This window comes from Euprymna scolopes, chromosome 1 (genome assembly GCF_053919585.1).
Source record: "Euprymna scolopes isolate OS-2025 chromosome 1, ASM5391958v1, whole genome shotgun sequence".
Classification (NCBI taxonomy): domain Eukaryota; kingdom Metazoa; phylum Mollusca; class Cephalopoda; order Sepiida; family Sepiolidae; genus Euprymna; species Euprymna scolopes.
This window is the reverse complement of record NC_136482.1, coordinates 93,961,619-93,988,922: the sequence shown is the minus strand read 5'-3', so window position 1 is coordinate 93,988,922 and position 27,304 is coordinate 93,961,619. Positions and strand designations below refer to the sequence as shown.

General features: G+C 31.9%; 2 protein-coding genes across 3 annotated transcripts in view; both read left to right on the top strand.

Annotated features, from left to right (window-relative positions):
• LOC145249513 (bleomycin hydrolase-like) overlaps positions 1 to 27,304 on the top strand; it is a 126,880-nt gene that overhangs the window by 15,100 nt on the left and 84,476 nt on the right. The gene's annotated exons all lie outside the window — the stretch shown is intronic.
• Positions 56 to 26,715, top strand: LOC145249569 (uncharacterized). Of its 2 annotated transcripts, none has more exons than XM_080111289.1 (2): positions 56 to 124; positions 25,366 to 26,715. In XM_080111289.1, exons 1-2 carry the CDS (start codon positions 106 to 108, stop codon positions 26,187 to 26,189), a joined length of 843 nt encoding a protein of 280 aa, XP_079967415.1. In that variant the 5' UTR covers positions 56 to 105; the 3' UTR covers positions 26,190 to 26,715. The 2 variants fall into 2 exon arrangements, with proteins under 2 accessions (XP_079967415.1, XP_079967497.1); XM_080111371.1 differs by lacking the exon at positions 56 to 124 and adding an exon at positions 1,216 to 1,434.

Genomic DNA, 27,304 nt, shown 5'->3' with positions numbered 1-27,304 from the left:
TTTTCCCATCATCAGAAGTGTGTAACATTTTCAAATGCTTTCATTCTCAGATATCTTCAATTCCTTCAATGCTGAAATTTGCTGGCAAATATTTGGATAGATGAGATGCTGCTTCTCAATTCTGGTATGTCTTCGCAAAGATGATCAAAGCCAGTCATTGCTTAATTGCTTACGTGTTCTGTAAACAGATTATATGTTATACATCAAATGAAGAGTACGCGAACATGAATACAAAATTCTGTGCTGTTAACTTTGAATAGAATGTTTAAAAATGTCAAGTAAATTCAGGGTAGAGAAACCTGATAATGCTATTGACATCTTTACATAGACGATGTATCAATCTTAATTCTTTTTAAAGATGTGACTGCTAGCCTTCTGAGAACACGCTTTACACATATAGCTGGAAACATACAAGATCATTTAATTAGATATTATAGATTGGACATCTGTTCATCCAATAAGTAATCACTAAATGGTTTACTAGATAACAAAATGTGAACATTCTTTGTTAATAACATGTTTCAACACCTATGTACATCATCATGTATAAAATTGTATGGCCATTACATGTCATCAAATTTGAACTGCCCCCTAGATCCTGCTACTTGAAGCCCTGGTATCTTTTTCACAACTTGCTTGAGTGATTATAGCAAGATATCCGGTTCTTCTGGCCATCTCCAGAAATAACCAGATTTGTGCATCACTTTAACCTCTTTCATTTCCAACTATCCTCGGAACTTGTCCAGAGTAAAGATTTTGGTCATACCTTACCATTAATCAACCCCTAACAACCCAGTCAAGACTTCTTTTATGAGTGCACAGTACTGAATGGAGTATTCTGAGTCTGCCCCACCACTTGTATGCCATAACTTGAAAATGCCATTACATATAACTTGCTAATGCCTGGTACAGGAATAACATATTTTTGTGGTAGTGCTTCTTTGTGTTCCTAATTTTATCTTCTAAAATGTTTCACACCAACCTTGGGCATGAGTGTGGCAGCCAGGTTCTCAAAGTCACCCGATCTCTGGACAACTGGAGCATTAGCTTTCTTGCTCATGACATTGCATCGAACAAGAGACTTGGCAGCACGACATATGCCATCAATTACTCCCCTTCCCATATGATGTGACAAAAACTGCCATTCATATGTGCTATTATGTTCTTGTGTTAAGGTCAACAGAAATTTTGCAATTAACTTGTTTTTGAATTCAGATGATGGCCCATCTGTGAAAAATGTGACTGCTCCATCACCAGGAACTTTTTTGGCAAGACAATGTACAAATGTGTACACCGAATCCTTCTCCTTGTCATTGGTGTTCAATACGAGCTAATGTGACTCACACTGACCATTCTGAAAGATAGCAGCAGTGAACAAAGTGACTGAGTCACATAACCACAGAATATCTGGACTGCATTCTGATACTCACATAAGTAAGACATGGCAAAGTCCATTTGAATGACTATCTTACCCTCTTTCTTTTTTTCTACAAATGACAGCTTGGATTTGTTTTGGGTGAACATGTTCCTGAAAGTCTTGCAGAGTTGACAATACTACTTCCTGGAGTACCCCACAGCACCTATTTCATTTTTTTTTTTTTTTTTTTTGTAACTTTTTCCAGCCTAGCACTTTCTTTTGCTTTTCCCAAGTCCTCCAACTCCCTATCTGACTCGGTGAATCTCTCTTCCATGCATGTTACCCCACACTCGGTATGTTCACATCTCCAACATTTGTCATGCATAGCTTCAGAATTGCACAACAAAACTTTCCACAGTTCATTGTTGTAAGTGATGCAAATCCTAATGCAAACATGGAATTCTCATCTGCTGGTGTATCTTTCAGTAACCGGACATTTGGTAGCCACAACTTCACAAATACAGAGTAGCTGAGTGCATGATCAGGGTGATATTCTTGAAATAATGCATGGGCCTTTTTCAATTTCATGGTGAGGTAGAATTTTCTCATCCTCTTCTTCAGGTCCTTTTCCCAAACAGTTATTTCATCTTTCACATCCATATCAAAGTAAAACTCCACCATGAGCTTCTCAGTTTGTTTTTTTTTTTTTTTTTACAGTGAGTGAGCAGTTGATGATGATGATGCATTTGATTGAATGTTTAGGCCAATTTTCCTCGCTAATTTGCTATTTCTTTCTTCTTCCTTGGAGACTTGGGTAGTAGTTTTTCAGTTTTCTTGACTGCTCTGCCAAGAAGTGCTTGAGGAGTTTTGTACATTTTCTGAGCAATCATTGGTGTACTTGTTTTCAGTTTGTTAGCACATGACTTTTGCTTTCTTTCACTATCTACTCTATGATAAGCATTTAGCTGACTTGCTGTCATTTCTTTGAAACGCTTTTTGCAGAGTGTTTCCACTCTTTGACTCGCCTTGGAAAAAAATTCAGGATTTTGTTTTCTTTTTCCTCAAAATCTCATTTTCTCTGGTAGAAGTAATGGCATTTTGACAGTATGGATTCATCCATAGCTTCTGTAAAGTAATTATAATATATTAGTTGTAATAAACTGCTTTAAAGAAAAAAAAATCCTGAATAATCACAAAAAAACATCACTGCATTACATAGTACTTAATTTTCTGAACATTATTTTTCAAGTACAGTTATTTAATTTTTGATTTGCTTCATTACTGCTAGAAAATATATTACATAAAAAGTGCAGTATAAAAAAACTTACTTATAACTAATTACTGCATATGCTAGTCTATTTTGGCAGAGTAAATCAAATATGTAATGCAGAGCCTTTAATATCTGGTTTCACTTATAGTGAGAATCTTTTGTAGTTTGGGTTATGTATACATGGCGGTGCACAAAGATCAAGAACAAATCTTTAAATCACATATACATGTAATCAATATATTCAGATCTTTTTGTCCGAGCTCCAATCTCTGGTACCCCCTTGCTAAACTTTCACGAAAAACACCCGTCTAGCTGAAACCACTGTCAAAAATTTTCCCCACTCTTTATCTGCCTAAATCAAAACAGATTCCATGAACAAAGCTTCTTTCTTAGAAGTGCACGCTTGTGGAACTCTCTTCCGTTTGCCTGTTTCCCATCTGACTACAACTTGGATGTCTTCAAGTCCAACATAAACAAGTTCCTGATGAACTGTCCCCTTAAGTAAGACACTTTATCAAATCTCCAATACTAACAATTACTACGATATTGTCCCATTGATTACTGTACACGCAATAACCCTTATCCCCGATTGGCCTCCGGGCCTTGATAAGTGGTGACTTCCCTGAAAAAAAAAAAATATCATTGTGTTATTATATGCTTACCTCTTTAAGTATCATTTCCAGCTCAAAACAGCTAAAAAAATGTATCAGTTTTCTGAAAGCTTATGCAAAGGCATTCAGTTGTCCAAGCAATTCTTCACCAGCTTGAATAGAAAGTTACAATCAACTTTGTGCATTTTGGTGAAGTGTCAAATTGCAGGGAGACCAAGAGCTGAACACTGCACAATTTCTCCATTGTTTTAGGGTAACATTCCTTGAATAATTGTGTAGACTGTATCATTGAATATGGGTATTCTTGCCATGAGAAGGGACAATATTTTGCATTATCAATGTGTACGAATGAATTGCAGGTCACACATGTGACCAATTTGCTTGTTATTAGGTCTGATACTGTAAGATGCTTATATTTGGTAAAAGTAAGATACAATCAAACTAGCTTTTGACATGAAAGAGAAAGTTGATAGTGGTTCAGGTTTTTAATTAGCATTAACTTTTCATGTTTTTGTTTTTTTTTGTTTTTGTCATGTGTGTGACATTTAGAGATAATTAACTTTGTATGTTATCTTATGATTTAATTGCGTACATCATTCTTAGGTTAGATATGTTTAAAAAGGTGTGAACAAACATGTTTTTATCATATGTTACAGAAAATAAGTTAATAAACACACCTTTTCCATCAATAAAAAGAAAGGGCAAAAATGCTTAATATTTTCTGTATAATATATGCCTATGCAAATGAGCACAATAATGACCTTAATTCAGAAATAAAAATATCGTTCATGCAACTTCAGATAGTGCTCTGTATGATTACTGAACCCAAAACTTCATGTTTTTTTTTTTAAATTTTGGTTCAGTTTTCAAAGAATGGCCGTTTACTAAAAAAATAAAACTTTAAAATTAAAACTTAGAAAAAAAGCAAAACCTTGCTTTCACATAAAATAACTCCTAGAGTGGATGTGTTGTTAAATAAAATTTATCCTACCATCTCTTTACTTGCAACTTTAAAGTTGGTTTTAGAGCCTTATATTTCATGGCATTAGCGAAGTAACTTTGTAGTGTTTTCTGTTGTTTTCGTGTTTTGGTTAATTTTTTGAACTGAATTTAAGACAAGTGATGAATTCAATAATATATAAATAACTTAAATTCATCCTCCCCTCCAAACAAGGCATATTGTCACTTTAACATAAGAGACTACTACTTGGAACCATCTCTACAGGGAAATCTTTGTTCAAATTACATTTAAATTTCTGCATGTTAGTACAGTCAGGGAAGCAGAAAATCATGAGGGAATTCATAAGTCTAGCAGTTTGTGGGAAGAAACTATTAGAGTAGAAGGCTTTTCGGCATATACAGTAAAGGGGTGGGATTTTGCTGTTTGTTGATTTACTTGGTGGGGATATTTACCTGGACGGGACACAAGTGCTATGAGTTTGTCAGAGCATATTCCATTCAAATACAGGCACAAGGATGCAACATTGCAGTAATGGGACTCTGAGGAGGGGAGGAGTTATCTAGGAGATGCACCAGCCCAGATGTGGCAAGAATATTCCATGCATCGGCCAATGGTGGCTTTGTAGAGCTATAGGATACTGCCAGATGTGAGTTTCCTTGTTTCTTACATATTGAATGCTGACAAGTTTCTAACTTTCTTTTGAACCATCAGAAAATATTAAAATGTTATTTTCACTGTATTGGTTGTCAGTGTTTATTTTATACTTTACTGAATTAAACAAAAACATGCATTTAAATTTTAAAACTTGATATTTTTGTGAATTATATTTACTGAAGATCAACCACACAGTTGCATGTAAAACATCACAGCTGAAGTTCAACATCAAACGATATCTATAATATAAAGTTGTGTGTGCGTCTGGTCACGAATAGGCTCCTATATGGTTGACTATTTTAAAAAAACTGATTACATATAATGATAGAAGATGTATCGAGACACAGGAATGGGTATGTTTGATCTGACAGAACGGTGGTTCATTAAAATTGTGGGGTCTGCGTTCGTGCCTGGTTCACAAAGTATGGAAACAAAAAATTTAAAAATTACAAGAAAACGTTTACAAGTGTTTTTGATATAGATATACATAAGAATACTTTAATAAGCATGTTTTAACTTAAATAGGGATGGTATAATAAAATTGTGGGGTCTACGTTCACGCCTGGCCTCCATAGAATGGAAATAGGCACAAACTTTAATAAAGACTTTTCATGTCTATCTGCATAAGTATACTTTGATAATTATGTTTCAGTTTGAAGAAATATGGTATAATAAAATTAGGGGGTGTTTGATCGCACCTGACCTCCATAGAATGGAAATATGTCACAAAGTTTAACAAGGTTTTTTAATATAGATCCACAGAATATTGTGATAAGTGTTTCAGTGTGAACAGGTATGGTATAATAAATTATGGTGTTTATCTATTTTATTTTTACTTTCATTATATTTTGCTTTGGTTTTGATACCCCCAAATTCGGAGCTATCTCTTTACAACCCTTCCTTTTCATAACCTATCATACTTTCATAAATCAGAGTCCATTTTCTGTAGGCTGTTTTTGAACCCAGTCAACGATGGGTACTTTTGCTAGTATGTATGTGTGTGTGTGTATATATATATATATATATAATATATATATATATATAATATATATATAAATAAATAAATCACAAATAAACTGAACCCTATATATATATATATATATATATATATATATATATATATATATATATATATATATATATATGGTTCAGTTTATTTTTCTATGTTGAACTAGAAAACCTGTAGCAGTGGTTTGTGATTTTTTTTTATTTTTTTTTTTTAATGCTTGTTTAAATCTGGGTGACAGTATTAGCTTTTTTTTTTTTTTTTTAAATATTTGTTTGAGTAGTAGCAACAGAATGAAAGTTTGCTTTGATGAAAATACATACAAATTTGCTGGAAACTAGTCATGTTTAAAGATGTATTTACATTTTTTTTATTCACTTGTTTTTAACCAAAGCATCAACATTTAAACATCACCAAATGAACCCAAAAACAGACATGTTTGTTTTCTGATAAATAGCCTTTGCATTTATCCTTTACAAAGGAAGATAAATGTAATCTATTTTTCTCTTCCAAATGATTATAATCACACTGACATCTTTTAAAATCGCTGAAGTTACTAGATGTTGAGCCTGCTTTAGTACTTAGGATGGGTGATTATTTGAGGATACCAGGTGTTGCATATAAAACCACGTCCTCATGGTCTTGAAAGGCAAGGACCTGCTACTAATCTGCAACTTTAACAGTCTGGGCCGATTAGACATGAGTTGGTGATAACAGATTGGTTTTGGATTTTTAAAATTAGTATTTGTTCATTTTATAAAATAGAAAAATGATTCAGGCGTTTGAAATTGTTCCAAATTTTTAATTATCTCTTTTATATTGGGAATTAATATATATAAATAAATATCACATTAACACTTCAGTTTACATTCGATCACTGAAGTTAAAGCAACATTGGGCCTGGTCAGTATCAGATGGGTGACCATTAAGAATACTAAGTGCTGTATGTAGGACATTGATATCTCCTTGCAAAAACTTGCTATCATCTTTGTGCAGATATACATGCAACTGGGGATCACTTGTGAATTTCATACGTCTATGAAACTTCCTCCTTTGGAGGAAGCCAGTTCAACCCACCTAGGGTTAGTGCCACTTCAATACAGTACGATTATATTGGGTTTGGTTGTTTTCTGACATATCAATCCTTTTCGGGTTGTTTGATGCCGAATCCAGCTATTTTGCAAACAGTTTTTATGCTTCAAGTTCTTTATATCTTTAAATATTTATTTGTAGTGTTTGGTTTGGTTGTTTTTCAGCATAATTGACCCATTTCGAATTATTTCATGCTGAATCCAGTTATTTTGAAAATAGTATTCATGTTGAATTCAGTTATTTTGGAGAATATTTTTATTCTTCAAGCTCTTTGTATCTTCAATTGTTAGTTTGTAGTGTTTGGTTTTGTTGTTTTATTGTGGATTTTATCAGTTTTGTTCCCTGCCTTGCAGAACATGAATGAATTTTGCAATGGGATAAAGAAAAGGGTAACAGTATTAATATTTGATACATTTTAAGTTGGGAAACCAGTCAGGAAGTGGGTAAGATAGAGAAAGGGGAAATGAGAAGAAAAATTGTGGGGTGGGTGGGGTTGTTTTTGGTTTAGCAGAACATGTTTTGCAAAAAGAAGTAGAAAAACAAAAAAAACATCAATGTTAGGTGCATTTTGTTCCAGGAAGCCAATATCCTCAGACAGCCTGATCTGGTAACACCAGGATTATATTGGGAATTGGATGATTAAATACTAATCCTCCATAATCATTCAGTGAAAGTTTTGACATTTTAATGTATTGTTAACAAGTTTTGATGGATTATGATAAAACGCTTAAATATAAAAAGGATGAGAATATTGTTTTATATTTTAATACTAGCAGGGCTACCCGGCATTGCCTGAGGTAAAAGTGTAACATAACTTCTATCTATCTCTCTCTCTCTCTCCCCATTTCCTCCTCTCCTTTTTCTTCTTCACTCAGTTTGTTCTTCTCTAGACACACACACACACACACATACACAACTAAAGTCAGCATAAGAAAAATAACTTTAAAAAAAAATCACTTGTTTCCCTTTACATGATAATGCTAAAAGATGTGTATACATCTTAATAACAAAATCATAAACGGTCATTTAACTCTGAAATCAATCTTTTTTTTTTAGATACTTTGTGGATGTTTGTTGTGTATTTTTCGTTTTAGCTGAACATAGATATTTACTATTTAACAGAAGATTTATCTCTTTTGAATAGGACGTTATTACTTTTTTTATTAGTAATAGTTCATTCGATTACTAAAGCTACGCAGTTGATAATGGCTGATTCTCAAAAATTTAATCTTCAATTTGATATTTTATTTACAGAAAGATGTAGAACTTAAAGATGTTAAAATAATTTTTGGCTTTAGTTTGGGTTTATATGCAAAACTACTAATTTTAGAAATTGCTTTTGGTTGAATCAATAATACTAATTGATTCCAACTTTTTAATTAATTTAGAATTTATTTTGAACCTCAAGGAAATAGACTACTATTGTACACTTAGCTCAAGTAGTTGAGAGACTTAGAAAGGGTTTTGTTTTATAAATATAGAAATGATATACACAAAGTAATGCATATATTCTGAACAATAAATTTAAACTTTTAATGTGTGTGCAAGAAAACATTAATTTATTCAAGTAAATGATGACATTAATGACATTAAAATCTATCTAATAACAATCAAAACAATTATGAGTGATAAAAAAATAATCGTGCATTTAATGATTTTATTCATAGAAAAGCAATGCATGAAAATTAAATCATGGTATTACTGGACAAATACTTAACATAATCAAATTTTTCTTAAATAAGGGAAAAATCAATGTTGTCCTCGATGGTCGTACATCAAAACATGATATAAATGTGGGTGTACTTCAGAGGTCGATCCTTGGACCGTTATTATTCCTTATTCATAAATGACCTCCCTAATAAAATTGTCTCTAAGATAGGTATATTTGCTGATGACACCGAGCTCTTTAGCAGACACAAGGGGAAAACAAATGAACATATATCTAAGGAAATTGCTGAAACCTTAGAGGAAGGCCTTCAGTCTGTAGTGGAATGGTGACATAAATGGATAGTAATATGTAATGTTGCTAACACTAAGCTTTTCTTTTAATAATTACAAGAAATCTTCCCAACCACTGATAGCCATGGCTAATGATACATTACCAGAAAGCTCTTCATTCAAACTCCTCACAGAGAACATGAATTGGAACAAATATATTGAGGGCATTGCCAAGACTGCTGTGAAGAAGGTGGGCTCTACCATGCTAGAAAATTACTGAGAGTATCCTGTATCTCTACAAGGCCACCATTTGCCTATATATGTAGTGATGTTATATTTGAGCTGGAGCATCTGCTACTAGTCTCTCACTCCTAGACAGTTTAAAAAAAAAAAAAAAGTTGCCAATGTAATAGGTCCCACACTGTCAACCAGACTCCAACCTCTGTTCCATCGACAAAATTTTGCATCCCTGTGCCTATTTTACAAGCATTTTAATGGAAGGTGCTCTGATGAACTCCAAGCCTTTGTACCCCTTGACGAAAATACCCCCAACTAACCAGACAAGCAGCAAAATCCTACCCCTACCCCTACCCTAGAAATCTCTGGATGCCAGGCAGCATTCTACTCAAATAGTTTCTTTCCTCAAACTACTAGACTTCGGAATTCCTTCCTGGGCCCCTGCTTCCCCAGCTGTACTGACATGCAGAAGTTCAAGGATAATGTGAATAGACTTTTTGCTGCTCAACTCCCTACATAGTATCCCTGCAAATTTTGTCTTAAATAGTAACCCCTTACGTTTAAGTGGCACTGTGCCTTGTTTGAGATGAAAAACCACTTGATTTTTTTTTTTTATGCCATTTGCTACTTTTAATTGTTGATGGGAAAATGAAAGGCATTTCATTGAACTTGAAAGTTGTTGTTAATAATAATAATAATAATAATAGGAGGAGGAGGGGGGTTGATCATTTTTTTCCCCCCTTACCCCTCTAGTTCATAAGTTGTTTATCTTGGTTTATCCACTATAGCAAAGCTTTTGTAAACTTTACTTTTTGTGGGCATGGAATTTATTATCATTAATTTGTTCATATTTCTATATCCTGGATATTGTTTCTCTTTGAATTTTGAATTATCCGTTAAACTTGAGACTACTTATGTTCATGAACACTTTTTTTCACACTAGTGTACAATACTTCACTGTAAAGTGACGTAGTGCCAAGGCTGTTACTCTCAATGTCTTAGAATTTTATCCTCAGCTAGTTTTGAGATTATTTCTAATCGTTACATTTTGTTTTATTTTGTTCATCTCCTTGAAGGATTACTTTCTGTCCGTGACATTTGAGCAAAAAGTGCCCCGCTAGTTTAACATGCTGATATAATGAATGAAGAAAACGTCAAATATTATTCCTTCTGTTGATATTTTAAGTATGTTATTTAGAATACTATAATGGATCATCGCAACTAAGTAAAGTTAGTATAAACTAAATATCCTAGTCTTTAGTTGTCGATTTTCTTTTTAAAAATTTTTGAAACGTTTATTCTAAATGTTTATTAGTTAAAATAAAATAACTTATGTCAACGTTATTGGTCACAGCTTGTAATATTTATGCTTATAGGTTGAACTTTAATTACATTACTAATCTTTACGGCTCCACTGCAGTGTGGTATGAGAATTGGCTTAATGTGAATGGATGGGGTTCCAAAATTCGGCCTGCTGAGTTCGGGGAAAAGTTGGGTTACGTCATACTGTGTGGAGGCAAAAAATGAACCCTTTAAACATTATATGAAAAGTTCTAATTTTTTTTAACTGTTTAATTTAAAATAAAAATTCTAATTCTTTGAACTAATTCTAATTCTTTGAACTGTTTAATTAAAAAAACTTCTAAATTCTCTGAATTGTTGAATTTTAAAAAATTCTAAATTTTAATTCTTTGCAACTGTTTAATTTTTTTCAAAATTTAATTATTTGAACTTTTTTTATATTCTAATTCTTAAATGTTGTCTATAGTAATAAATGCTCAAAAATTCTGTAAACTGCTTCTTTCTTTAATTCATTTCCTGTTGTTCAAACTTGACACTTTATTCAAAGGTTTAATTTTTTGCCTTGACATCGGTCACAGTATGACGTGACCCACCTTTTTTTCATACTCAGAACGAGGCTGGATCTTGGGACTCCATCTGTACACATTAATCAAGAATTGAGTTCTATGCTTAAAAATTTTTGCAACTTTGTGTGGATTCTAATTTCTTGTAATCGTCTACGTATGTGTATATGGAATTTAATGAACATTTTTTTTTTTCTTTTTCTGACAAAATATTTTTTCGGAATTTTTAATGTCAAAAACTTACTGGTATTTCTACCTTCATTTATAATTCCATTTGCCTTACATTTTAATATTTGCTCATACAAAAAATTGTCTTATTTTGAAAATTATTTTAGTCATAATTATAGTTTAATTCCTATCTCCTAAATTATCCATCAGAGTTTTGAAAGAGTCTGAAACTTATTCAAAATTACTTGTGATGTAATCAACTTTGAAATTAATGAATAAAACAAATTGAAGGGTTTTGAGATTTTCTCCAAAGTTTTAGAATTTTTGTTTATTTTTTTTACACTTGGCATTTGTTTATAATCAAACACTAGATTTTATTTTTGTTTATTTTACATGTTTTCTAGATATTTAGAATATTAAAAGCTCTCCTTTAGAAGTTTGAAGCTTTATAATGTCTTTTTCTCTTTATAAATTATATTTTGTAAGTTAAAAGAAAATGCTGGTATAGTTTATTTTGTGGAAATTTTCTTTATTATATAATGAAAAATGCATTTTCATTGCTAGCTATACAAATTGAATGGATGCATTTCATGTGTGTCTGTTCATATTAAATTAAGTTTTTTGATTTGTTTTTAAATTTATAGTCATAAGAATTTGAAGATTAAATAAATTTTTAAGTATTTTATTTTTCTAAAATCTGAGACTTTTATAAATTTTATTGCTTTTTATAAACAAAAGCCTCGTGTGCTTTTTCTGAAAGAAACCAAAACAAAATATCTGTAATTGCATATTGTTTTGTCTCAACTAACACAAACAGAATTTATCAGATATAAAAATGAATTCATAAACCTGTCTTGAGTTTATTGGAGTATAATTATAATGTATTTAAATTAAGCCAATAACTACAAGGTGCCTTCAATAAGTTTCCAGACTTTTTTTGTATGGGCACTTTTTTTTTTTACATGGTGGTCACCACTTATCAAGGCCCGGAAGCCACTCAGGGATAAGGGTTATTGCAAGTACAGTATGTTAGTGTGGAGATTTGATGAAGTGCTTACTTAAGGGGTCGGTTCATTAGGAATTTGTTAACGTTGGACTTGAAGACATCCAAGTTGTAGTCAGGTGGGAAGCAGGCAGACGGAACAGAGTTCCACAGGTGTGCAGTTCTAAGAAAGAAGCTTTGTTCATGGAATCTGCGTTTTGATTTAGGCACAGATATAGAGTGGGGGAAATTTTTTACAGTGGATTTAGCTAGACGGGTGTTTTTCGTGAAAGATTGGCGAGGGGGGACCAGAGATTGGAGTTCAGACAAGCACCTGCCATGGAAATAACGATAAAACAAGGATAGGCTCGCAACATCTCTTCTGTGGGAGAGAGGTTGCAGGGTAGAGAAAAGGGCATCCCCCACTAAGCCACGAAGTCTATTTTGTACTCTGTGAAGGCAGGATAGGCTATTTTTAGCAGCTCCCGCCCAGATATGGCAGCAGTATTCCATCCTTGGACGTACTTGGCTTTTATATAGAGAATTGCATACTACACACATGAAACTCTAGTCCCCTTCAAAGTAATTTCCTCTGGCTGCAATGTACATGTATCGTTCCAACAACTTCTGAAAGACCCCATAGAAATCTTGTGTGAGCATGTTCCTATCATGTTAATGATGCTTGTTATAGCCTTTTTCATCTCTTCAATTCTCTCCTGGCAACAGTCTCTAAGGTTTACCTTGAGTTTAGGGAATAACCATAAGTCATAGGGAGCAAGGTCTGGATCATAGGGAGGGTGAGGAACTGTCTTTGTCAAATAGTCTGTAACAAAGATGAAGTTGTGGACTGGTGCATTCACACAAATCTTTCGCATCTTCAGCTCTTCATGAATAATTGTGTTTACAGTTCCCACACTGACATCAAACTGTGCACTTATTGTCTCTATTGACATACGATGGTTATCCATGAAATTCTTTATTTGGCCAATCAACTCTGATGTTCTAACTTATTCTTCCCACACCTCTCGTTATCCATCACAGACTCCCTGCCTTCCTTGAATCTCTTATGCCACTCAAAAACGGATGCTCAATTCATGCAAGATGGTCCAAAAGCAGTCTGAAGCATTCCATTTTCCAAGCTTAAAACACAATTTTATTGCATTTCGTTCTTCTAAAGTATCCTCATGTCCAGATTGCATTTTTGAAATCCACCAACTGTGACAGTCAGGCTTTAGTAGGGTGCATTTCAATTCCTGTTGTAGCTGTTTATTTGAACCTGAAATTATAAAAATTGGTTAGTCATCTTATAAGATATATCGCAATAACATGCTGAATTTTCAAGAGTTTATAATTTTAAATGTTTTTACAAAAATGTCTAGAAACTTATTGAAGACACCTCGTATTTGTACTCTTGTAATTTGAATTCATTGCTCAGTATTGATATATTTTTTCATCATTGCAATTTTTTTAAGACCGTTTTTAATAAAAATAATTTACTATTTATCATTAAATATTAAAATCTTAAAAATAACATGTGAAGTTAGTTTCTTATTCAATAATTATCAATTATTGTTTTCTAGAATAATGACTGTCTAGTCTCCAAGTACTTTTTAATTCAGCTATAATATTTGACCTTGTCCTCTAAACTTTGATTTTAGTGAAAAATTACTTTTTAATCAACAGTTTGTTTCTGTTAATTTCAAATTTCCCATAGCGATAAAAATTTAGTGATTATTTTATATATACATATGCATTGTAGCCAATGCTGCCTATTAGTGTATTTGGTTTGTTTTCTCTTATTTCCTAAAACATTATTTTGCTCTAATCAAAGGAAACTAATTCTGTATGGACAAATATAGATACACCTCTTTTGAAAATAATTCGTATTTGGATTATGTTGATTACAAAAAAACAATGATGAGAATGTCCGTATATATTAGGTAATTTTTCAAAAGATGTAGCTTTTGACATCTGAAAGTGATCGATGCATGTCTATATTAATGTATGATTAGAATTAAAAGCCAATGTCAAGCATTATTTATTCTTTGTTTTTAAATCCAAGAAAAACAGAGGTTGAAAAACAATGATCAAATAATTAGACATGCATATTTAAAAAAAAATTTAGAAGTTACATATTTTTTTCTTAGAAATTGTGCACATGGATTCAAATGAGTATAAATGTCTAAAAATCAGTAATGAATTAATGCATCATAAATTTCTGCACCATTAAACTTTGGATTTGTACTCTGGATTGATGTCTGTGTGTACGTGAAATATATTTAATAATTGATGCAAAAGCATTTGTAGTTGGTTTTGATAAAGTTTATTAATTTAAGAGAAAATAAAACTGCTTTACTTATAAAAGTCATACAAAGAGCGCAAATGTAAATTGTATTGGCATGTATGTATGACGTATTCCACTGCATGTGTAATGCCTCCCTCAAACATTCTTGTCTGCTGCTGTTTTTCTTTATGAAATATTTCTACTAGAATTATCAAGACTGAACTTAATTTGCACACAAAATGATTAAAAAACTTTTCTGTTTACTTGTATTTCTTGTGGACATAGTATTAAAACTGAATCAAATTTTTTTCTAATTGCGAAAAACTTGACTTTTTTAATCAGTTAATTCGATCTTGAAATAATGTTGATGTTTCTTATCAGTTCTTAGGTGATTTAAACTCCCACCCATCATGAATATGATTTGCAATCCTTTTTGCAATCCAAGAATATTTCATGCAAATGAACTTCACTTTATAACTGACTTGTCCATCAAGTTTTACTCGTCAATGTACAACAGTCTGTTTTATCACAGTTCAATGATGTACTTCAAATATGAACCTTTGCATTGATACTGAGTGCTACATGATGATCATTAAGAAGTTTTGAAGAGATGAAGAGGTCTTGTAATGTACGCATGTTTCATTCGACAGGATAGGGCAGCTCTTCACACTCTAAATGACTAGGAATTGCTGTGAGAGACACTTAAGTAACTGTCTTATCAATAGCCGGTGTGATCCTGAATGGGTTTCATTTTTGCCAAACTCCCCTCCTCTGATTTTTGTAAGGTTATCGCAAAGAGAATGTCTATAAAAGCAATCTCCTGGATATTGCTGAACTGAGGACTGCCATTGAAGCCAAAAGCAGGGCCAACAGAGAAGCATATTCTAAATTTTGCATATTTAGAGCATATTATTGAATACTTTATAAAACAAAGTCTGTTGGACATTCATGAATTAAACCCTGTGGACAAGTCAGACATGAAAGTTTATTTTGTATGAAATATGGTTGTATTGCAGAAAAAGTTATGAATCTTATTAATAACTCTATTGGCGGTATTTAGCGTTAAGAGGTCACCCACATTTCTAGACATTTCTAAACTGCTTGCAAACTGTTTCACAAACACAATGTTAGTTTGATGTAAGCCACCAAGTCTAGCCACATGTATTTGAAATCCCCTCTGTGAAACCTGAAACTAATTTCGAAAAATAAGATCATATCAGAAGTATGTTTTCATGACTGTTGCTTTTAATGTGCTTAAATAAAATATTTGATTACATTTAGATTGTCTAAATGTATTTTTATTTAACTAAAACGTTTGCACTAGGTTATTTAGCATTTTATTTTGCTATGCTTTATGCCAATTGAAAGATCCGTTGGGTTAAATAACAGTAATTAAGAACTAAGTAATCAACACTTAATCCTGGTTTTCTAAATAACATCCTAATCTTCAAATATATGAATATAAAGCTTTATAGCCGAAAAAAAAAAAATGGTAAGTTTTTACACATTATCTTAAGTTTAAAAAAAAAAATAATTATGTATCACAAAAATATTGATTTGTCACATTAATGCCATTTACATATAAATTAAAATGCCTGTTTATTTCCTGGTGGATCTAGAGGAGTAACCCTCTCTAAACAATCCTGTTATTCCCATGGGTAGCAGTAGTTCCTGTGGTGTCCAACAAAAGTGTGGTTATAGGTCAGATGACCTCTTGACAATGGACAAGCACAATGCACCAGTTAGGAGAGAACTATGACTATATGATGTCTCTACAAAATATTTGTCCCTTCGGAGGGGTTAGAACAGACATCCAGTCATAAAATTGTTGCTTCAAATAAATTGGCTGTTCTAAGTTTGCAAGATTAACAGATCTCAAAGCAGATGCCAAAAGTCATACTCATGCCAGCCAAATAAACCTGTCGACAAGTAGGTCAATTTATCCTCTATCCTATATGACTTCGCTTCTCGCATAATTCTAAATGCATTGATAAACCACAAAATTGAAATGCATTTACAGTTAAATAAGTTAGTTGAATTTGAAATAACAACATAATTCGTAAACTTTAAATATCTATTTTTAGAAATACTTTAGTTTGATCAACTGCATTTCATCTCTTTTCTTTTTTTTTCTAGTTAGGATATCTAGTAAAGTTAATGATTTTTATCATTCTTATCTGTAATAAATGTATCATTGTAGAATTTTGAAAATATTTTTTGTACAATGTTAAATAATTGTGAGGTAAATTTTTTAGGCTTATTTTTTATGTTGATTTCTCTACTAACATATACTTGCTCAAAATTGTACCTTGGTGCCTCTTTGTCAATCAACTACTCATAAGACAAATCTAGAAACACTTACAAAGAAATACATATCAAATGACACCGTGTTTGAAAATGTGCCCAGATCTCAAATTATTACATAAAATCACTATTATCTCTGCATCATTGTTGCTTGATAGTGTAAATGCTTTTTGCACTACATGAGAAACCTCAGCACTGTGTGTGCCTGTTCAAATTGAAAGGTTTGCATTTGTAATTGTGTTGCATTTTTTGTCCCTGCTGTGTCTTCCCACAGGCAACATTTTGATTTTCTAGTATATATTTTTACATACTTGCAATTGTAAAGCTATTTTTTCCCATAAAATTATATATTAAAAAGAATGAATGTGTGGCATGGTTTGTGTAGCTTATTTGTCCACATAGACTTTGAATTGTAGAGCAGAATAATTTTTTTCTGAAATTTCAACATGAGGATTGATAATTTGTATTTAAATTATTTCGACTACTGTTCTCATCTTGAATATCATTCTCATATTTCAGCCGATGTAACCTCCAACCTGCTTAAGGTGTAAATTGTCAAACTTCAGAATCTTTCTATTGAATGGAATTTCAAGCGGAACCCCTTATCCATGAGGTAGCATGCTCTCATTCTCTCAGCCATTTATTATTATTATTTAGCAATTCACAATTGTATCCTGAGTATTGCCCACAAGGACCCATGGCATAACAGGTAATGTACTAGGTAAAATTGAGTTCTGACCTTCTTCTGGCAGTTGAAGGTTCAATCTTCAGTACCGGCAATACTTAAAGTGCAATTGCAAATTACTTCAGACTTCTACCTGGTCATGGCTGACGAAACAAGAGCATGCTACTCCCCATGGATTAAATAAAGGGTTCCGTTTGAAATTCCATGAGATTTCTGCGTTTGATAAGAGACACCTAAAGGTCAGAGGTGACATCAGCCAAAACGTTGCGTGAATAACACTCCAGATAAGAATATTTTGTCCGAATAATATAGAATAATTTGTAAAAGTTAAATCCTCTAAATTTCTGCAATGTCAAATTCTGATGACTATAAAAAGTCAATGTGTTCCTGTGTAATGCTAACAAATGTTTCATTTTAATCAACACGTATCTTCCAATCTACACTTTTCACTTGCTTCAGTAGTTGTAGTACTGTGGAATAAACTTGTCTTATTGAAGTTCTTTAGTTTATTGCTTAAAATTTAAATTGGTTTTGCTTATAAATTTTCCTTTTGTTAAGTATGTTTGAATGTTTTTTTTGTTTTGTTTTTTTTTTGCATTAGTAACAGAATCATCCTATTTACAGATTTTTCATATCTATAATAGATCTTTAAAAAATTAAGATTATAATGTAAGTATTGATGCTAATATTTTCACTATATAAAAAATAACTTTTTCATAAATAAGCACTCCTGGGGAAATAAATGAGGCAATCCTAATTTGTTTTATTAAATAGAAGCAAAATGATAAGTTTGAACATGCATGAAATTATTGAAATTAAGATAAATCTTTCCCTCTTTTGGTAAATCTATTATCTCAAGACCAAATGTCTGAATGTTGGACTAAAACTTGAAAAATACACAAACATCCACAAAGGTATTTTTCAACCAACAGAACCTCAGATATATATCTATAAAAATAAAAAACAAAGATGCATTATTTTGAGATCAACTGGCCATTTATATCATTTAATGTTATCAAGATGCACACATCTTTTAACGTTATGATGTAAAGGGAAGTAACTCTGATATTTTTTTTGTCTTGTTTTCAGTTTATTTCCCTTATGCTGACTCGAGTTAAACGTGTGTATGTCCAGAGACAGTGAAAAATTTACTGGGCGAAGAAAATATAGGGGATGAGGAGGCGAAAAGAGACAGAGAGGGATAGAAGTTATGTTACGTTTTTTCTTAAGCAATGCCAGGTAACCCTGCTAGTATAAAATAAAAACTAGAAAGCCTTTTGACTAGGAGTAGAGTGTAGTATCTGTTCTCATTCTACTCTTAATCTGTTATGTCCACTGTAAGTCAAGAAGAATCCTGCTAGACTGAGGCAGTGTTTATTTTTGTCCAATTCAGAGTGCCTCTTTTAGGAGAGCTTAGGATTTTCCCCTCATTAAAAATAATCTTGTGTTTAACTCTGCTCTCATGGAAAATCAAATGAATTGGAATAGTTTGTGATTGGACTTTCTGGCAGTTTTGTCACATTGACGTCATTTTATTACTCTGCAGTTTTATCAACTATATTTAGTCGTTGTATGCAATATCATTTAACATTTCAATTAAAAAAATAATCAAACCCTGCCCTCATCCCTTTTTAGCCCAGGAGTGCAGTATGTTCATTTTTATTTACAATTATAAACATACTTTGAAATATATACTAATGACCTTGGAGATGACTTTGATAATCTGAGGGTATAATGGAATACTATAATTTGGTAAAGGTTTATTTTAACTTGTGTAATTTTAAATACATATTAGAATACAATGTTCAGAGCACCATGTGACTTTTTTTTTTATCTCTGAAGATGATTTCTTTCCAAACAAACTTTTTTGTTACATTTCCTTTTTATTTGTGATAATTTTATGACCATGGAAAAACATTAGTATATTTAGGCCAACAAAACTAATGGATATTTTGAGTGAAATTGTACAATGCATTAAATAACTTTTATGAATGTTATAGAAAATAAATTTGGAAATTGTTTTAAATTTTTTTAATTTTGTTTTCATTTCAGAGTTGAAAATAAAAAGAAAGGAAAATGTGCTCTGAACATTAACATATTTCATATTAAGTTTTATTTATCTCCATGTTTTTTCAATGTATCTGTCAATGTAAGAAAAGATAACTCTGATAACTCTATACATCTTTACTCAAATGTTAAGAAAAATTAATTGAAAGCAAAAGAAAAAAATGTTCAATTTATTTTGATTGTTTAGTCTTTTGTCTACACTTAATTTGCTACTGCTTTTCTCTGGCTCATTGTTTTGTTCTGTATTTGCAATATATTTACATGTTTTGTCAATTGGATTAATTGTAATTGCCTTTTTCACATATTCAAAATCACCTGTTTTATAAACTGCTAAACTATTTGGGATGAATAATATGCTTGTAGCAGTATCTTTTTAAATACTAAGTCATTTCACCTTCTGAAGAAAAATAAATTGCTGTGTAAAAAGTGTGTAGGTATTGATGAACATGCTTTCCTACAACTCTCCATTTGTGGAACACAATACTGTGGGGTTGCTTCCCAGCTGACTATAACATGGTCGTTTTCAAATTCTTGTTGATCCATCCTCTCATATAATTAAACCCTACCCAAGTTCCACTATTATTACTCATTAATGTTGTCTACCTAACACTCATTAATCTTAATCCTAGAGTGGTGTCCAAGCGTTGATAATCAGTGACTCTAAGTTTGTGTGTGTATATATATATATATATAAAATGTGTGTGTGTGTATTTTTTATACTATGTGAATACAAACTTAAATCCCTCAGACTACCATTCACAGATAACGTTACTTGAAGCAAATAAACACTGCCAAATCTCCTGTAAGAAAGTGGGGTCCCTCGACTAAGCTAGAAAACTTCTCACACCTGCCAGTATTTTACATGTCTACAAAGCTACAGTCTGCCCACGCATGGAGTATTTGTCACATTTGTGCTAGTGCATCAACTTAGACAAGGTCCACAAAAAGAGCCTATAATGTAATAGATCCCACACTGTCTACCAAGCTCCAATCCTTGCTCAATCACCACAATGTTGGTCCCTTTGCTTGTTTTACAAGTACTTCAATGGAATGTGCTCTGACAAACTTGCCGCACTTATGCCCCCTTAACATAGTCCTGACCAACCCGACAATCAGCTAGATGCCACTCCTTCACTGTAGAGGTTCTCAGATGCTGGAAAACCTAATAACTTCTTTGCTTGAACTGCTTGCATTTGGAATTCCCTTTCTGTTCCCTATTTCCACGACACTATCAGTAGATAGAAATTTGTATGAACAAACGTCTTGCTGCACAACTTCTCCCTTAAAATGCCCCATAGAGATCTGGCTGCTAATTCACAGTAGTCTCTTATGCTTCAGTGGCAATGTCACTTGTTTGGTATGAATACAAGTTTTAAAGATATCTTTAATATACGCTAACAAATACCAATCAAAGTTATTGACTAAAATATCTTAATTTCTTAAAATTAAGGAAATAGAAAAATGCTTAATTTCAGAATATTTAAAGATAGCAAATTCTTAAAATGAGACAATGAATGCATTTTATTTTTTGTAAATTGAGGTAATACAGTATAGAAAATCTACATCACTTCTCAATTAAATATTGCTAAATTTGTAATGGACTTTTGAGTAAATCTTTCTGCAAATCTCTTAAACATTGATTTTAAAAAGTTATTCATATTAAAGGTGGTATATTTAATGGTTTTACTTTAAATGTTTTAATAATTAAAATGTAGATGAACTTAAATGTACAATCGATTTTACTCAAAATGACCTTGCATTAAAATTCCAATTATTGATGAATACATTTTTTTATTTCACACTTATGCATATATAATTAATTTTATTCAAGAAACACACTCGGATACAAAAATTGAGCTTCCATTTTTAACACTAATCACTGGACGAATACTTAGGATAATTAAATCCTTCCTGAATAAGAGAACAATCCAGCTTGTCCTCAACTGTAGTACATCTAAACAATGATATAAATGCAAGTATACATTGAGGGTCGATCCTTGGACCTTTATTATTCCTAATATTCGTAAATTACCTCCCTGATAAAATTGTCTTTGTGATGGGTATATTTGCTATGCTCTATAACAGGCATGAGGGGAAAATGAATGAACACATATCTAAAGCAATGGTAGAAACACTAGAATAAGAATGTATGGGATGGGGACAAGAATGGATGGTCAATTATTGCCAAAACTAATCTTGTTTCCTTCAATCATTACAAGAAACCTTAACTACCAATTACATTACCTGAAAGTACTTATTTCAAACTCCTCAGCTTAATGTTCACAGGGAAGATTAGTTGGAACAGATACATCGAGAGCATTATCAAGACTCTCTACCATGCTAGAAAGTATCCTATACCTCTAAAAGGCTACTATTTGCTCATGTATGAAGTATTGTCACATTTGGGCTGGTGCATCTGCTACTAGTCTCTCCCTCCTGGACAGGGTTCAAAAGAGTTGCCAACCTAATAGGTCCTGAACTGTCATCTATGCTTCAACCTCTGTCCCATTGGTGAAATGTTGCATCCCTCTGCCTGTTTTACAAGTATTTTAATGGTGGATGTTCCGACGAATTACAAGCCCTTGTACCCCCTTAACATAAATACCTCAAACAAACCTGACAAGCAGCAAAGTCCCACCCCTACATAGTGGAGATCCCTAGATGTAAGAAAGTCCTCTACTCTAATAGTTTCTGCCCCAGAACTGCTAGACTTTGGAATTTCCTTCTGGGTCCCTGCTTCCCCAACTGTACTAACATGCAGAAGTTCAAGTGTAATGTGAACAATCATCTTGCTGCTCAACTTTCTACATAGTATCTCTGCAACTTATGTCCCTGATAGTAATTCCTTACATCAAAGTGACACTGTGCTTTGTTTGGGGTGAAAATGTAATAAAAAAAATTTTTTTTTTTAAAATCACTATAATTCTTCATAACTTTTTACTAATCAGTGCGATCTACACAATGTTGTTTTTTTTTTATATATATATTTTTGTATAGACATTTCAGATACAAATCAATAAATTTCACATATTCAAAACAGGAAAATATTTCATTACAACTTGTACAATAATATAATCTTGTAAGAAAATAGAATTAAAATTGTCAATTGTTTCTTCTGAGAATTTGGCTCAAATAATGTTTGATAACATAACATGCCATTATATGAACAAAATAAATTCTCAAAAGCTTATCCAGTCAGTCTGGGACTCTGCACAGCATTTGATACAGATGTCCTTATTTAATTCAAGGGGGTAGCATGTTCTCATAACATCAGCTATTACTGGGTAGAAGTCTTAAATAATTTAAGACTCCTAAAATTCATGCTAGAATTGTCTGCAAGGATCATAGTGGATAAAGTATTTGGTAACCTTCAGTTGTAACTTATATTCTTCTGGAGGTTGAACGTTCGATCCTCGGTGCAAGTGACACTCGGAAATGCAATTGCAAATTACTTGAGACTTCAACCTAGTTATGGCTGATGGAACGAGAGCATGCTACCTCTGGATTAAATAAATGGTTTTGTTAGAAATTCTGTGCAGATTCTTGAAAGTGACAAGATGAAGATGGTCAAAGGTTACATCAACCGAAACGTTATTAAAATAACACTCAAAATATGAATAGTCTGAAGGATTCAAATAAAACGAATAATCAATCTTTGTCTCAAAAATTCAAAAAACATCACTTCCGAAACCTTTTCTAAAAACATTTAATATACCGTATGACAGTAAAAATCTACAGCAACTTTCACTGTATAAATCAATTTTTTTTTAAATTGATTTATATAAGGATGATATATTTTCAAAAATCTCTGAATTAAATGCATTTGATTTTAAAATTGTGGTCAATTACAGTGCAAAATAAATGATTCTTTATAAATTGGCTTTTAGTTGATAAATATTTGCAATAAAATATTTTATTTGCACATTTAAATCTTGGTTAGAATTGTAGAATTTACTTAGTTTTTGAATTAATGAAAAATGCTGTTTGGAATATATTGAATAATTAATTAGCCAAGCAAACAAATGATTATCTTTCAATGAGTTATAAATTTAATTTTAGCAATTTTAAGAAAATTGCTGCAATGTAAATTTTTATGACTATCAAAGCATTGCTAATTGTAAATGTGTACTTAGTATTCATGCTTGTTGACAAATTTTTGGATCTTACCCTACATTCCTGATCTAATGTCTATGGCTTTAGTTTTTGCTTTCCCACTTCACTTAATTCTCACCTTGTTTCCAAAGACTCTTAAGTTCCCCCTTCTTCATCCTCTTCCAACCCTTGAGATCATTCTAACTATACTGGGGAAGATGCCAATTTCTCTTTGAAGTTTGAATTTATAAGATATTAAAATACATTTTTAGTCAAATAACTTCCCTAGTTACATGGAACTTGAAAATTAAGAATTAAGAGTTTTTTTCTTGAATTCTCTAAATTTTGTAATTATAATCATCTTTTTAATTTTGTTTAACTAATTATAGATTTTCTAACCTTTTCATAATTTGATCTTTACCCAAAACTGTGGATGGCATAGCTGAAATACACGGATTTTAACTGAATCGGAAGTAAAAACAGATTTGTCTAATTGATTTGCATCCTCTTCTGTGACCTCATTCCTTATATGGTTCTGCTTTTATAAAGTAAACAAAAAATCAACACATGAACTATTTTTCAAGTATTTTTCTGGTTTAATGCATGAATTTATTTGACCTTCGATTTTGGTTTGCATTTTATTCAATTTATAATTACTCTTTTAATATTCTGCTCTGATACCACAGCAGCAATAATAGTAAAACCCCAAACTACTAATTTTTTGCAGGCTGCGCTAGTTGTAGTTTCACAATTCATGTCTTATTAGTTTATCTTGCATTCTTGCTTTCTGCTTATTATTGTCTTAAACATTGGATTTATTTTCTCTCAGTTCAATGGTGAAATGATCAGAATATTTTTTTTTACTATTCTTGTGTAAAAACTAAATATTCTGAAAATGAATTGTTTGAGTAAATAAAATAAATGGGTGATTTTGAAAATATTTTACAGTTTATTTTCTCTTAAAAATGATTTCAATAAAATTGTTTTAAGCAATTGGATTGCAGTTCAATTAAAACATTTAGTTAAATAGAATAAAAGTGTATGAATCATTAGATGTGCTTCAAAAACATACATTTGTTTTTCAAAGTATATTTGATTTTTGCTTCAGGCAAGAACTGGCTGATGTAGCTGTCATAGTCATGGTTGATCCAATTACTTTCAGATCCATTCTCAGTGATAAATAACACCAAACTGATTTTAAGATAATTATAGAAGTGTTTTTTTTTCTCCCTCAGTAAATCATTTGTTGTTATACATTGTTCATGTCACTTTTACAGGCATTTAAGACTATCGTTGTTATTAAAATTTTTATCAATTTTTTTTTTTCTTAGTATAAACATCTTAAAATCAGTTCAGTATTAATCATGCCTGACAATGGAACCAGACAAATCCATAAGTACTTAGATAACTAGACTATGACATCAGTCAGTTCTTGTTTGAAACAAGAAAATTAATAAGATTGAAAAAATTCAAACCAAAATATATAGAGAGGAATTGTCTGTTATTTAATGGAAATATATATTTAATCTATTTAAAAATAATTAGGGTGGGTGTTTTTTTTTTTTTTTTTTTTTTTTTTTTTAATATAATTGAAATTGTAACAGTAACTTGGAAGCACATTTATGATTTTGAAAAAAATATTCTAAACTTAAACAATTAAGGACTTTGATTAAACTTTTTGAATAATTAAATTTTCAAACGTATTTAATTCTGTCAAACTAGTATGTTTAATTTCTTTGTAACTTTTTGGTAAGCTAAGCCCAATTGTCATAGGTGGTTATCTCCCTTGCAGAGGATGAAATGAATGATGCTATTGAAGAAGCAAGCCACGAAGAAGAACTTGCTGATGGTTCAAAGGTGAAGCACAAGATGATGCGGGTGCGCTCCGAAAGCATGGACAAAAAGACCATAGAAAGAATGGTGGAAGTAATAGAAAAACTAAAGGCTCCTAAAGAGCAAGTAACGGTTGAAGAAAATGAAAACATCTTACCAGATGGTACAATTCATCGTGTGCGCAAAGTAACTACACATTCGGTTACACACCTTGAACGACAACATCGGCACGAGGGTCTGACCGAGAAGGTTTTTGATGGTGATGTGAAAATTCCAGGATCTGAGTCTCTTGAAACACTAGAGACTTTTGAGAAGCCTCCATACCCTGAGACAGTTGTTGAGCATGTGGATGAATTGCTGCCGACTGGAGAAGTTCAGAAGAGGAAAGTAATAAAGAATCGCATGATTCACAAAATCAAGACACGGCATCAGTCGTTTGATGCTGACAAGGGTCAACTGAATGAAGAATACGAAATTGACGAGGTCATACCAGGGACTGAAAGTACCTGGTATGCGGATTCTGATGTGAGCAGTGAGTCTGGAAGTGATATTGAAGAGCAACAAGAAAAAGTTGATCTTGGCCGAGTGGAAGAAGTTACCGATGATGGAACAGTGATCACCAAAGAAATTGTGGAAACTCGCACGACCACCACAAGGACAGTTCATTCTCGTTCAGGTTCTGTTGATAAAGAAACCACAGAATCTGTTGTGACAGAAGAGTTTATCACTCCGTCACCAAGCCCCAGATCAGCTTCGCCTGTGGACCCGGAAATTATTAAGTAGATTGTGCATGCCTTAGGTTATGGGGAGGAAAAAAAAAAAAAACAACTGTGCTTTCTCCATCCTCCCATCCCCTACTTTTTTTTACCCCCCCCCCCCAACTCCCAAATAAAATGCTGCTAGAAAAGAAAATGCTGTCAAGAATGTTCAGTAATTAAAAAAATGTTTGGAAGAAAACATTAAAAGAAAAATCTCTTTACTGCAAAACCAAAATAACCAATTCTTGTATTTATTTTAGATATTTTGTTGTTAGAATTCTGTTTTATTTTCTCTGAAATTCTTGTTTGCTGAAATGAACATTGGAAAAGAAATCCCAACAAAACAAAAAACACTAACATGAAAACAATGAACAATGAACACTTTAGCAATACATTTCACTTTGAACTAAAACCATTTAATATCTTTCTTGCACTATTAAAACTGTGATAAATTACATGCAATACTGTTAAATTGAAAGCAAGGAAAAATTATAACACAAAAAGGAATTTATTTTCACTTTGATTTTCTTAGTAAAACCTTAGTTAATGCAGTTTTTTTTGTTTTTTTTTTTATAAAGATTTTGCATTTTAAGAGTAGTTAAAGCAGTTTTTATTTCCACAAATATAACAAAAAAAAATGCAGCTGATATTCTTATATTTAACCTTTTTCTGTAAAGTTTACTTAATCTTGAATTTTAATATGAAAGATACTATGGACTATCAACATTTCAGTATTGTTGGAATAAAGATCTATTTGGAAAGCTTGAAGGATGAATGAACTACAAATAATGCAGTTTTTCTTTTCTTTTTTTTTTTTTTGTTTAGAAAAATTTAGTTTGAATAGTTAGTATGACTTAATTAGTGATAATTTAAAATTTTGAAGAATTTTATTTATTTAGAGGATTTATAACAATTTCTGCTGATTTTTTTTTTTTTTTTTTTTTTTTTTTTTCAAATTCTTAAAAAAATTTCATCTGTAAGAAATTAAAAATTGTGTTTGTATAAAGCTTAAAACCAAACAAAAACAATTTGACTTTTAAAATCTCAGGACTTTCTACTGTGTATTCAATAAGTTTAATTTTGGGGTTTATTGAAATTGCAAAACCTTTTTTTTTTTTTTTTTTTTTTTCTTTGCTGCAA